The sequence below is a fragment of the Gopherus evgoodei genome, unplaced genomic scaffold (assembly GCF_007399415.2).
Source record: "Gopherus evgoodei ecotype Sinaloan lineage unplaced genomic scaffold, rGopEvg1_v1.p scaffold_31_arrow_ctg1, whole genome shotgun sequence".
NCBI lineage: Eukaryota > Metazoa > Chordata > Testudines > Testudinidae > Gopherus > Gopherus evgoodei.
Genome location: NW_022059983.1, coordinates 3,888,916 through 3,902,732, shown reverse-complemented (window position 1 = coordinate 3,902,732; position 13,817 = coordinate 3,888,916). Strand labels below are relative to the sequence as shown.

Sequence of the window (13,817 nt, the reverse complement as noted above, 5' to 3'; positions counted from 1 at the left end):
CAGTTTTTTACTCCTTCCTACATTTTTTCCCAGTGGAAAACACTGGGGGGAAGAAAGCTTTTACAAAGGGAGAGCAAGTGAAGGAGAAACAGCCCACGCCCATTTTCTCTCCCGCTTTAGACTTTTGGGGAGGGGGGTTGACTTGAAAATTGAAAAAAATGAAACGAAAATGCAAAAGGAATGTTGGGAAAGAGGTCAGTTTTGAGCATTTTCATCAAAAAATGGGGAACTGAAGTGAAAAAAATTTCCAGCAGAATTTTAAAAATTAGCAATTTTCTTTCAAAGTTATTGAGGGAGGGAAAAACCACTCGTGAGCAGGAGCACAGGATGCACAGGCCAAGGGGGGGAAGGGGGGAGATGCTGAGGCTCAAGGGAGAAGCATCTGGTTTATTCTGGGGTCCCAGTCACAAGCAGGTGGGGGCTCAGTTTGCCCACATGGTGGCCAGCAGCCAGTCGTAGTATTTACAGACGTTCGTGTAAACGCTGGGTTTCATGGTGGAGACGCAGGGCACGTCGCCCCAAGACACGATGCCCTGCAGCTTCCCGTTACACACCAGCGGGCCGCCGGAGTCGCCCTGAGGAACCCACAGAGAAAGTGTCAGAAAACGAGGACAGGACATATGGGGTCACAGGAGATGTCTCCTCACCTCACAGACCAGCCCCCTGCACCTCCCAAATGCATCCCCTCAGTGACTCCCCCAGAGATACCCCCTCACCCCACCGACCAGCCCCCTGCACCTCCCCATTGCACCCCCTCAGTGACCCCCCCAGAGACGCCCCCTTGTCCCACAGACCAGTGCCCTGCACCTCCCCATTGCACCCCCTCTGTGACCCCCCAGAGATGTCCCCTCACCCCACAGACCAGTGCCCTGCACCTCCCCAATGCACCCCCTCAGTGTCACCCCAAGAGACACCCCCTCGCCCCACCGACCAGCCCCCTGCACCTCCCCAATGCACCCCCTCAGTGACCCCCCCAGAGACATCTCCTGCATCTCCCCATCGCACCCCCTCAGTGACCCCCCCCCCAAAGACACCCTCTTGTCCCACCGACCAGGCCCCTGCTCTGTCCCATCACATCCACCCTCACCTCACAGGAATCCGTGCCCCCGCCCTTCAAGCCTGCACACACCATGTTCTCGTTGACATGCCTGGGGAAGTTGGCCGTGCACTGCTCATCGGAGACAATGTGGATCATGGTGCAGTAGAGGATGATGGAGATGTTTTCTGGAAGAGATGGATTGGCCATCGTTAGCACAGGCACTCAGGGATGGAGGGATCAGCCTTGGGCCCATCTAACCCGGTATCCCGTCTCTGAGACAGATGGCATTAGAGCAAGCCCACAAGAGATGGGGGATGATCTGCCCGGCCACACCTCCAATTACAGCTCCTCCTGGAATCCCAGAATGTGGGGAGATGGGTGTGCATAGATAGATAGATAGATAGATAGATAGATAGATAGATAGACGGGGTGTATGGGGATAGATAGATAGATAGATAGATAGATAGATAGATAGATAGATAGATAGATAGATAGATAGATAGATAGATAGAAGGGGTGTATGGGGATAGATAGATAGATAGATAGATAGATAGATAGATAGATAGATAGATAGATAGATAGAGGGGTGTATGGGGATAGATAGATAGAGGGGGTGTGGGGGATAGATAGATAGAGTGGGTGTATGGGGATAGATAGATAGATAGAGGGGGTGTGGGGGGATAGATAGATAGAGTGGGTGTATGGGGATAGATAGATAGATAGATAGAGGGGGTGTTGGGGGATAGATAGATAGAGTGGGTGTATGGGGATAGATAGATAGATAGAGGAGATGTTGGGGGGATAGATAGATAGATAGATAGATAGATAGATAGATAGATAGATAGATAGATAGAGGGGTGGGGGGGGATAGATAGATAGATAGAGGGGGTGTTGGGGGGATAGATAGATAGATAGATAGAGGGGTGCATGGGGATAGATAGATAGATAGATAGATAGATAGATAGATAGATAGATAGATAGATAGATAGATAGATAGATAGAGGGGGTGTTGAGGGGATAGATAGATAGACGGGGTTGTATGGGGATAGATAGATAGAAAGAGGGGTGTGGGGATGTGATGCAGTAGGGACTGTCTGTGTGGGGGGGATAGATAGATAGAGTGGGTGTATGGGGATAGATAGATAGATAGATAGATAGATAGATAGATAGATAGATAGATAGATAGAGGGGGTGTATGGGGATAGATAGATAGATAGATAGATAGAGGGGTATATGGGGATAGATAGATAGATAGAGGGGTGTGGGGGGATAGATAGAGAGAGGGGGTGTATGGGGATGGATAGATAGATAGATAGAGGGGGTGTGGGGGGATAGATAGAGAGAGGGGGTGTGGGGGGGATAGATAGATAGAGTGGGTGTATGGGGATAGATAGATAGATAGATAGATAGATAGATAGATAGATAGATAGATAGAGGGGGTGTATGGAGATAGATAGAGGGGGTGTGGGGGGATAGAGAGAGGGGGTGTGGGGGGATAGATAGATAGATAGATAGATAGATAGATAGATAGATAGATAGATAGATAGATAGAGGAGGTGTGGGGAGATAGATAGATAGATAGATAGATAGATAGATAGATAGATAGAGGAGGTGTGGGGAGATAGATAGATAGAGGGGGTGCTGGGGGGGATAGACAGATAGAGGGGGTGTATGGGGATAGATAGATAGATAGATAGATAGATAGATAGATAGATAGATAGTCAGTCTCCCCAGTCACTAGTTGTTTGTTTCACACACTAGCCGAGGATCCCTGGAGGTGGCCAGTGCGGAGGTGGGGGCCTGCAAACATCACTCGAATATCTCTAGTCCCTCTGACCCCCCTACCTTGGGCACCCTCTCCCCCAGCAGCATGCCCACGGCTTCCCCGCCCCCATGCCCACAGCTTCCCCTTCCCCCACCCCGTGCCTATGGCTCTGAGACAGCCGCCCTCCCCGCCCCGATCCTGGCCTCCCTACCGGGGGCGTTGAGAGCAATGCCCCACCCCGACACCGAGCACAGCTCGCCGGGCTCCGCACACCGGGAGGCCAGGCCCAGCGGCTGGACGTAGCGGTTCAGCCTGGCCGGGTTCTGCAGCTTGAGCAGCATGATGTCGTTGTCGTGGTCCGTGCAGTTGTAGCCGGGGTGGATGATGCTTTTGGCCACGGCTTTGTACTGCTCGGTCCCCTCACGGACATACAGGTTGTAATCCCCCAGGCGCACGTGAATGGGGCTGCAGGGGAAGCAAAGAGCTGGATTCACCCATCAGGCCACTGCCCCAGGACTGAGACGCCTGAATCTGGCAGGGTCTCAGCTTTCTGTTAAAACAAAAATGGCCTTTCTAGCCCTTGTGGTTTTGGAGAAAAGGTGGGGAAAGGTCTGAGTCTGCAGAGAGCCTGAGCCTGTGGCTGGAAGGAGGGTGGGAGCTGCACTGGGTGTGTCCAACCCAGCAACACTGCCTGGTTCTGCTGAAAGCCTGAGTCCATCGCTGGGAGAAGGGGGGAGCTACCCCATGTTTGACCAACACAGCGACACTGGCTGGGTCTGCAGAGAGCCTGAGTCCATCGCTGGGAGAAGGGGGGAGCTACCCCATGTTTGACCAACACAGCGACACTAGCTGGGTCTGCAGAGAGCCTGAGCCCATCGCTGGGAGAGGGGGGAACTGCCCTGAGTGTCACTTACACAGCGACGCTGCCCGGGTCTGTAACGCAGCAGGTTTAAAACAAACAAAAGGAAATGTTTCTTCACACCACACACAGTCAACCTGCGGAACTCCTTGCCAGAGGATGTTGTGAAGGCCAAGACTATAACAGATACGTTCGTGGAGAACCAGAAGCTGGGAATGGGCGACAGGGGATGGATCACTTGATGAGTCCCTGTTCTGTTCATTGCCGCTGAGGCACCTGGCACTGGCCACTGTCGGCAGACAGGATAGTGGGCTAGATGGACCTTCGGTCCGGCCCAGTCTGGCCGTTCTTATGTAACCCAAACCACACCCCAGGCCCCACGCACCCCACACTCAGCCCCACCTACCCAGTCAGGCAGTGGGCTGCAGTCAGGACCCATCTACTGCTGATGAGGGAGGCACCGCAGTTGTACTTGGAGCGTTCGAAGATGGCTGCCTGCCAGGGCTGTGCGTGGGGGTGGCACGGATGCCCCCTGAGCTTTAAACTGCCCCAGGCTGCAACTGGAAAAATAAGATGCAGATATAGTGGCAGATCGTCGTCGCCCTCCTGGGATACTAGAGAGCAGGGGCTGAGCTGGCTGAGCAATGCACAGGGGTGACGGCTGAGCAGGGGGACAGGCCCCAGTTGAGATTAGGGCCCCATGGCACCGGGCGCTGCCCAGATACACAGCCAGAGATCAGTGCAGGGCAGCGCCACAGCCAGAAGCAGAAAAGTCAGGCACCCAGAGTGCCTATCTGCAGGGCCGTCCTTACCTATACGCAAAGCATGCAGCTGCGTAGGCACCAGGGAATTTGCTCCAGCCCCTGCCCCGCCTCTACCCCATGGCCCCAGCCCTGCTCTGCCCCAGCCCCGCCTCTTCCCGCCCCTGCCCAGCCCCACCCCGACTCCTCATAGCTTTGCAGCAGGGCCGAGGCGTTGCATTCACCAGCGGCAGGAGTGTAGCCACCCAGCTCCAGCCACACCGCTGGTGAGTGCTGGGGGATGGTTGCCTCCTGCCCCCCCAGGCAGTCCTGCCCCCCACGTGGAGGCCTGGGGCCCACCCCCACGCTCTTCCCCGCAGAGGCCTGGGGCCCCACACACACCCCTGCGGGGGGGCTGCCCCAGAATAGCTAGGGACAGCCCTGCCCATCTGGTCCTGCCCCCCCCAGCCCCAGGCTGCCCCTCCTGCAGAGCCCAGGCCAGAGACTCTTCCCCAGGGAGCCCTACATCCAGCCCAGCTCCGGGGGTCAAGAAAGAGCACCTTTAACTCCACCCTCCTGCCTGTGTGCCCTTAACTCTGCCCCTTTATAGATTTCAGGTCCATATCTGATCATTGAGCTAGCGGGGAACTGTTAGATGGAGATGCCCGAGCTTGATGGAAGGGGATGAAATTGCAACACTACAAACTAAATATAGATTGTCCTTTGGTAGATGCAGATTGAGCAATGGCCATTACAGCCATACATGCAATGGGGTGTGTACGTGGCACTGGGTCCCGGCCACGTGTGCGACAGGATGTGTATGTGGTGCTGGGTCACGGCCATGTGTGCGATGGGACATGTACATGGCGCTGGGGCGAGACAACGTGTGCGACGGTGCGTGTACATGGTGCTGGGTCATGTTCACGTGTGTTGGGCTGTGTGACATTCTGTACCTTGGGGAATAGCCCTGTAACCCCCATATTCCTCATTTATATATAAGTGTGATCTTGCATATAAAGCAGGCTATGTGAGATATCAGGGGAAAGGTTATGATCTGCTGAAAGACATTTCTCTATCCATATATATATATCATTAATCCATACAAGTTATGAGAATTGTGTTGTATGGTTGTCACTGAAACATGCTTCAAAGTAGCAGCCATGTTAGTCTGTATGCGCAAAAAGAACAGGAGTATTTGCGGCACCTTAGAGACTAACATTTGAGCATAAGGTTTCACGGGCTACAGCCCACTTCATCGGATGCATGCAGTGGAAAATACAGTAGGAAGATATATACACAGAAAACGTGGCAGAGCGGCATTGCTGGCACATGATGGTATAGGATGTGCCAACAATGTCCCTCTGCCATGTACACTGGCCAAACCGGACAGGCTCTATGCAAAAGAATAAACAGACACAAATCAGATGTCAAGAATTACAACATTCAAAAATCAGGCAGAGAACACTTCAACCTCCCTGGCCACTTGATTACAGACCTAAGAGTTGCAATATTACAATTAAAAAAAACTTTAAAAACAGACTCCAAAAGAGAGACTGCTGAACTGGAATTAATTGGCAAATTGGACACCATTAAATTAGGTTTGAATAAAGACAGGGAGTGGATGGGCCATTACAGAAAGTAAAACTACTTCTCCATGCTTATTCCTCTCTCCCACCAGTTCCTAACATCTTCTTGTCAATTGCTGGGAATGAGACATTTTCATTACCACGACAAACAGTTCTTTTTCTCTCCTGCTGGTAATAGCTCACCTTAACTGATCACTCTCCTTAGCGTGTGTATGGTAACAGCCATTGTTTCATGTTCTCTGTGTGTAAATATTATCATGCACACACACACACGTGCACACACACACACTAACCTGCAGTCCCCAGGAGCAGCACAATGCTTAGCAGGTTCATGGGGCTCGGTCGCGGTGATGGGCGGGGCTAAGGGCTGCTGGCTCTGGAGGGGAGATGGAAAAGGGGCGTCACTCCTGGGGAACTGGCCCCGCCCACTGCTACTTGCTCTGGGTTTGATGCCTGACTCTGATGGACCTCCTGACAACCGGCCCGGGGGGGCAGTCCAGTGCCCATGGCTTGGCCCATCCTTAGCATATCTGGCACAGGCAACATGGGCACTGGGAACGGGGCAGAGACGTACCTGCCTATCCATCCATCCCGTATACACCCCTTCCATTCTTCCCCCCGTCCATCCCATAGACACCCCTTCCATTCTTCCCCCAGACATCCCATATACACCCAGCCTTCCATTCTCCCCCCATCCAGCCCATATACACTCCTTCCATTCTTTCCCCAGACATCCCATATGAACCCCGCCTTCCATTCTTCCCCCCATCCATCCCATAGACACCCCTTCCATTCTTCCCCCAGCCATCCTATAGACACTCCCCTTCCATTCTTCCCCAGACATCCCATATACACCCAGCCTTCCATTCTTCCCCCATCCAGCCCATATACACCCCTTCCATTCTTCCCCCATCCATCCCATATACACCCACCTTCCATTCTTCCCCCAGACATCCCATATACACCCAGCCTTCTATTCTCCCCCCATCCAGCCCATATACACTCCTTCCATTCTTTCCCCAGACATCCCATATGAACCCCGCCTTCCATTCTTCCCCCCTCCATCCCATAGACACCCCTTCCATTCTTCCCCCAGCCATCCTATAGACACTCCCCTTCCATTCTTCCCCAGACATCCCATATACACCCAGCCTTCCATTCTTCCCCCATCCAGCCCATATACACCCCTTCCATTCTTCCCCCAGACATCCCATATACACCCACCTTCCATTCTTCCCCCATCCAGCCCATATACACCACTTCCATTCTTCCCCAGCCATCACATATACTTCCATTCTTCCTCCATCCAGCCCATATACACCCCACCTTCCATTCTTCCCTCATCCAGCCCGCATACACCCAGCCTTCCATTCTTCCCCCACCCATCCAATCATGCATCTGTCCCATATACGCCTGTCCCCATTCCTCTATCCCTCCCCATCCATCCCAATAGATAGATAGATAGATAGAATGGGTGTGGGGGATAGATAGATAGATAGATAGATAGATAGATAGATAGATAGATAGATAGATAGATAGATAGAGGAGGTGTGGGGGATAGATAGATAGATAGATAGATAGATAGATAGATAGATAGATAGATAGATAGATAGATAGATAGATAGATAGATAGAGGGGGTGTGGGGGATAGATAGATAGATAGATAGATAGATAGATAGATAGATAGATAGATAGATAGATAGATAGATAGAGTGGGTGTATGGGGATAGATAGATAGTGGGGGGTTGGGGCGATAGATAGATAGATAGATAGATAGATAGATAGATAGATAGATAGATAGATAGATAGATAGATAGATAGATAGATAGATAGATAGTTTTGTATCCCTGCACACATTTCTCCAAGGAGCTGAGAGCTGTCTATAAATGACGGATGAGATTTCCCCAAACACTCCCACCCCCACACACCTACCACCTGGGGTCCAGGAAGTGTCAGATGTGGGACCGCCCCCCACCCCCCAAAGCTCAGTTATAATGATCCCCCGCTCCCTGCTGCCAGCTCAGACCCCAGGGATTCCATCGTCAGCCTGGCCTCCATGCGCCCAGTTCCCCTGCGGACCGAGTGGGGATGAAGCAGGTGAATTCCCCCCGCCCCACATCCACCCCTGGAGACACCCGCATTCCCCCTCACTCCTCAACAGTGGACTCAGCTCCCTTACCTGGCCAGGGATCAGCACCAGACACTCGGCTCTGGAGGACACTAGCCAACGCCAGCTGTCTCCACCCTCCAGCCATCCTGCTTTTAACTGCCCGCCCAGCCGGCCTGGGTGCCAGGGGCAGCATTCATGGGGCACCAGACGCCAGCTGGCCTCCCCGCCCGCACCTAATGAGTAGCTGGCGCTCTCTAATTAGCACCACTGCTAATCCGAATAACGAGGCTTCCAAGGGCTTCGCCCCAGCCTCATCCACAGCATGGCTCACATGGCCAGAGAGTTGAGCCATACCAGCTGGTGCCACGTTTACCATCCGTGGTAGTGCCCAGAAACATGTCACGCATTTCTGGGCCCTGACTGTGATCTGGCAAAAGGAGGGAGTGCAGAGTTCTGCAGGGCTCTGGCTGGTATGCAGTGGTTTGGCAAAGCAGCTGTTCTCCTGGAGGGGATCCCTGTTTTCATTTTCAAAACAGCCTGCGACTCTAGGGGTGGGGATGGGAAGATGACCTTGAAAAGGGGAAGCCAGAGTGAGCAACGCAGCAACCCTGCCTGGGTCTGCTGAGAGCCTGAGCCCATTGCTGGGAGAATGGGGAGCTGCCCCAAGTGTGACCAACACAGTGATGCTGCCTGGGTCTGCCGAGAGCCTAGCTTCTGCTGTAGTCATAGGCATGAGTGTCTCCAGCAGCCACTCGTCTGGTATGAGAGATATGGAACCAAGGATATGCTCCCTTGAGGGCTTTCCATGAGTGGCAGGACCACTCCCTTGATCTGGAGTCAAAGGAGGGGATGAATAATTGGAAGTGAATTCGAGAGTGGCTGGGGGACACAGCTGGGTGTAGTTCCTAGGCTGCTATGGGGCCCTGATCTCAGCTGGGGCAAGGACTGTCTCTCACTCTGTGTCGGGGCCGCAACCAGCACAGGGCTGAGGTTTCCAAAGCAGACGAAGGATTTATGAGTGGCATTTCATGGGGCGACAGCCTGACCCTGCTGAAGTCACTAGATTTGTCAGGGAGAACCAGGATTTCACGTCATGGTGTCTAATTCCCCTATCCTGGACAATGATCCCACACTTTCACAGGCCTTGGGTGGCAGGCCAGTCCTCGCCCACAGGCAACCTGCCAACCTGAAACATATTCTCACCAGTAACTGCACACTGCACCATAGGAACTCTAGCTCAGGAACCAATCCATGCAACAAACCTCGATGCCAACTCTGCCCACATATCTACACCAGCGACACCATCACAGGACCTAACCAGATCAGCCACACCATCACCGGTTCATTCACCTGCATGTCCACCAATGTAATATACGCCATCATATGCCAGCAATGCCCCTCAGCTATGTACATCAGCCAAACTGGACAGTCTCTACGGAAAAGGATAAACGGACACAAATCAGATATTAGGAATGGCAATATACAAAAACCTGTAGGAGATCACTTCAGCCTCCCTGGCCACACTATAGCAGACCTTAAGGTGGCCATCCTGCAGCAAAAAACCTTCAGGACCAGACTTCAAAGAGAAACTGCTGAGCTTCAGTTCATCTGCAAATTTGACACCAGCAGCTCAGGATTAAACAAAGACTGTGAATGGCTTGCCAATTACAAAACCAGTTTCTCTTCCCTTGGTTTTCACACCTCAACTGCTAGAACAGGGCCTCATCCTCCCTGATTGAACTAACCTTGTTATCTCTAGCTTGCCTGCATATATATACCTGCCCCTGGAAATTTCCACTACATGCATCTGACGAAGTGGGTATTCACCCACGAAAGCTCATGCTCCAAAACGTCTGTCAGTCTATAAGGTGCCACAGGATTCTTTGCTAATTCCCCTAGGCAACTCTGATTACCCTAGCCTAAATCTGCAGGCTCAGCCCCATGCTGTAAAATGGAGGTGATGGCCCCGCCCCATCTCAAGGGGTTGCACCGGGGAGCGGTCCAACCCACTTGCATAAAGTCCATTTGTGTCACTCCAGCGCCATCAGACAGTCAAGTGCTGCCACCTAGTGGACTGTTGCGGAGGGCTGGGCCCCAAATATTTTCACAAATTCCAAAATGTTTATCCCAAAGTGGGACTAAAAAGCCAAAATCTCGAAAATTTTTACCAGCCGAGAAAACCGGACATTGTTTTCGGCTCTGTCCCACAGACACGGTCTGTTTGGATCATTTCAAAAAGGGTTTTTTTTTCATTTTGGGGCTCTGTTTTTTTAACCTTTTTACCGGGCTAATTCACTTAAGAACTAAATATGTTCATGGAGGATCGGGTCCATCAATGGCTTGTCACAGACTCACAGGTCGTGCCCACTCGTGGCCCCATGCAGTCCGTGGGGGGTTCCCCTTTAATGATACAGCACTTCTCGGGGGTCCACTCTCTCTCGGGGTCAGGCTCCTCCACCTCCCGGAGCCGCACCTCTCTGAGCCTCAGCATGTCTGTCTCTGCCATGGGCCCCCTCAGGAGTCTACGCACTCTGGACCCCTGGGGCCTCCAGTCCTGAAAGGGTTGATGCAACCCTGATCTCTTGCCCGGCGTGACTCTCAGCCAGCGTAACACAGGAGGGTTTATTGAGCGTGTGAACCTAGCACAGGAAACTCTCCGGCCTCAGGCCTGGGTTCCCTCAGCACAGCACATTCCAGTCTCCCTGCACCCAGGCGGGCCCTGCCTGCTCCCCCTCTCCAGCCCAGAGCCTCCTTGCTTCCCAGCTGGGCACCTGATATCCCTGGCCCCAAGCCCCACCTCTGTCCATTGTCTTCTTTCCAGGTAAACAAGGTCGTAAAAAGGGTGGCCTGGACCTCCTCTCCTCTCAGCCCCCCTGCGGCTGGAACAGGCTGTTCAGATCACCGGGGTCCTCTCTTCCCAGCCCATTGTCCTCCCCCTGGCCAGAACCGGCTGTGTCTCCTGAGCTGGGTCTCTGGGTCACCAGGTCACCAGTCGCTGGGGTATCCATCCTCCCGGCCATCGGCTGGGGTCCCAAGTTCCCTCTCTGGTCCTCTGTACCAACAAACACCCTCTCCCATCACCTCGTTAAACCAGTAACACCCGGGGACACTGAGTCCTCCTCCCTCTGCATGCACCCCACTGGAAAATATGAAAAAAAAATACAAGAAACGCCCCCACTCCGTCACATGGCTATTAGCCAGGATGGGCAGGGATGGTGTCCTTAGCCTCTGTTTGCCAGAAACTGGGAATGGGCGACAGGGGATGGATCACTTGATGATTCCCTGTTCTATTCATTCCCTCTGGGGTGCCTGGCACTGGCCACTGTCAGAAGACAGGATCTAGATGCACCTTTGGTCTGACCCAGTGTGGCCATTCTTATGTTCTTATGTTCTTAAAGTGCCATAGAAAGAGTCAGCTCAAGCCAGAAAAAAACAGACTTTGTTTCATTTTTAAAATGTCAAAATGAAACATTTTGATACTAGCACAACTTCCCAGCCCACTCAAAATATTTTGTTTCAAATTGGAAGATTCATGGGAACCGCCCTGTTTACAAAGTTGCATTTTAAACAATTCAGAATTTTCAATGAATAATCATTTGGTCAATAAATCCCCCATTACCTGACTCCGTAACAGATTTCTGTGAGGCGTCTGATGTCACACACAGCTATGGGAATAACTGCTTTTTCCACCGGATAGCTGAACCAATAGATTCCAGTCGACACAAAATGAATTCTTTTCCCATTTGTCAGTATTTTGCTTCATTTTCAGGTCTTCTAATCGAAACTGCTGTGAAATTCAAAACAAAAAAAGTGTTTCAAATTAAAAAAAACCTCAAAATGTTCCAAAGTGTTGCAAATGATGAAATGCAACATTTTGATTTTTTTCTGTTTTTTTTTTCCCAACCGACACAATTTGGAGAATTCAACTCAAATTCTGAAAATATTTTGATTGAAAAAAAAATTCTGACCTGAAAATGTTCACTCAGTTGCAGCAACAAATGCCAATTTATCATTGAGCCCCTGGTGCAAAATGAATGGCCTGATTATTACATACTATAGCAAGGCCTGCAAACTCCAGGCACAGACCAGGAGACCCTATTAGGGTAAATAGATTTTAAACTGGCTAACTGATAGATCTCTTATCATAGCAATGAGGCGGAGGCTCCATTACTCCAACTTTCCCTTGAGATTGGGCAGCTCTGTCCAAAAGATCCACTCTAGCTCATACGCCAGATATTACTCCTGGGAGAATTCTGCACCACTCTGCATGCACATAATTTATGTCCCCAGCAGATTTCTTTGCTCCCCCGCAGAAAAATGACTTTCTGAAGGGGGAAGCAAAGGGAAGCCACAAGAGCGGTCATGTGACCCTCCCCAGCAGTTTTGGGTGCCCAGGGCAGCTGGCAGAGAGGTAAATCACTGTAAGGCAGGGGGCAGGACTGGGGAAGATCTGGCTGCTGGCTCCTACCCTGTGCCAGGCTCAGCTGCTAGTCCCGGCTGGGCTGGAGAGGAGGGGACTTCCTCTTCCCCTGCATGGCATCCAGAGCCATAACAGACCCACCCCCAGATTTCTCCCCCAGCTGTAGGAATCTCTGCGAACTGCCCACCCATCCCTCCTCAGCTGCAGAGGGAGGGATCACTGTATAGGGAGCTGCTCCCCCATCTGCCCAACCCCCCATGCATCCAGACCCCATCGCACCCAGACCCACCCATTGAGCCTCACCCCCCCTGCACCCAGAATCCTCCCTGACAAGCCCCACTCCCCCTGCACCTTGACCACCCCCAATGAGCCACCTGCACCCAGATCCACACTCCACTGAGCCCCAACCAGCTTCACCTGGATCCCCACCCCAGTGTGCCCCACTCCCCCAGAATCTGGACACCTCCCACTGAGCTCCCCACACCCAGCCCCCCTGCCGAGCTTTATCCACCCCACACCCAGATCCCTCCCTGCCGAGCCCCAATCACCTGCACCAGGACCCCCCCTGCAGATTCCCATTACCATTGCACCCAGACCCCCAACAAGCCCTTGTGCATCCAGATCCCTCTCCCCCCACCCCACTCAGATCCCCCACTGAGCCACTCGCATGCAGCTTGCCCCACATTGAACCCTCTCAACCCCCACCTGGATCCCCCCTCACTCAGCCCCTGCACACTTGGATCCTGCCTTGCTGAGCCTGCCTGCCCACACCTGGTGCACCTGGCACAGAGGGGCAGGGCCCTGGGGTGTTTCTGGAGCGGCCCGGTCCTTGCGCTGTGTCAGGGTTGGGTGCAGCCTCCCCGCTGAGTCCACACCCCCTCTGGTCTTAAATTCTCCTCCACCAGCCAGATCCATAGCAGACCTAGAGCAATGCAGCCACTTACCTCAGTGGTGTCATGTGTCAGAGGGGTAGCCGTGTTAGTCTGGATCTGTAAAAGCAGCAAAGAATCCTGTGGCACCTTATAGACTAACAGACGTTTCGGAGCATGAGTTTTCGTGGGTGAATACCCACTGTGTCAGATGCACGCAGTGGAAATTTCCAGGGGCAGGTATATATATGCAAGCAAGCTAGAGATAATGAGGTTAGTTCAATCAGGGAGGATGAGGCCCTCTTCTAGCAACTGAGGTGTGAAAAACAAGGGAGGAGAAACTGCTTTTGTAGTTGGCAAGCCATTCACAGGCTTTGTTTAATCCTGAACTGATGGTGTCAAATTTGCAGATGAACTGAAGCTCAGCAG

The 13,817-nt window shown here is 52.4% G+C and overlaps 1 protein-coding gene across 1 annotated transcript; it reads right to left on the bottom strand.

The window, feature by feature from the left end:
- Positions 1 to 258: 258 nt before the first annotated feature.
- Positions 259 to 13,504, bottom strand: LOC115640532 (kallikrein-15-like). Its single transcript, XM_030543371.1, has 7 exons — positions 13,464 to 13,504; positions 11,719 to 11,886; positions 6,283 to 6,365; positions 4,070 to 4,223; positions 3,016 to 3,269; positions 1,088 to 1,224; positions 259 to 575 (listed from the first exon to the last, which is right to left on the bottom strand). Exons 3-7 carry the CDS (start codon positions 6,320 to 6,322, stop codon positions 423 to 425), a joined length of 738 nt encoding a protein of 245 aa, XP_030399231.1. The 5' UTR covers positions 6,323 to 6,365; positions 11,719 to 11,886; positions 13,464 to 13,504; the 3' UTR covers positions 259 to 422.
- Positions 13,505 to 13,817: the final 313 nt, after the last annotated feature.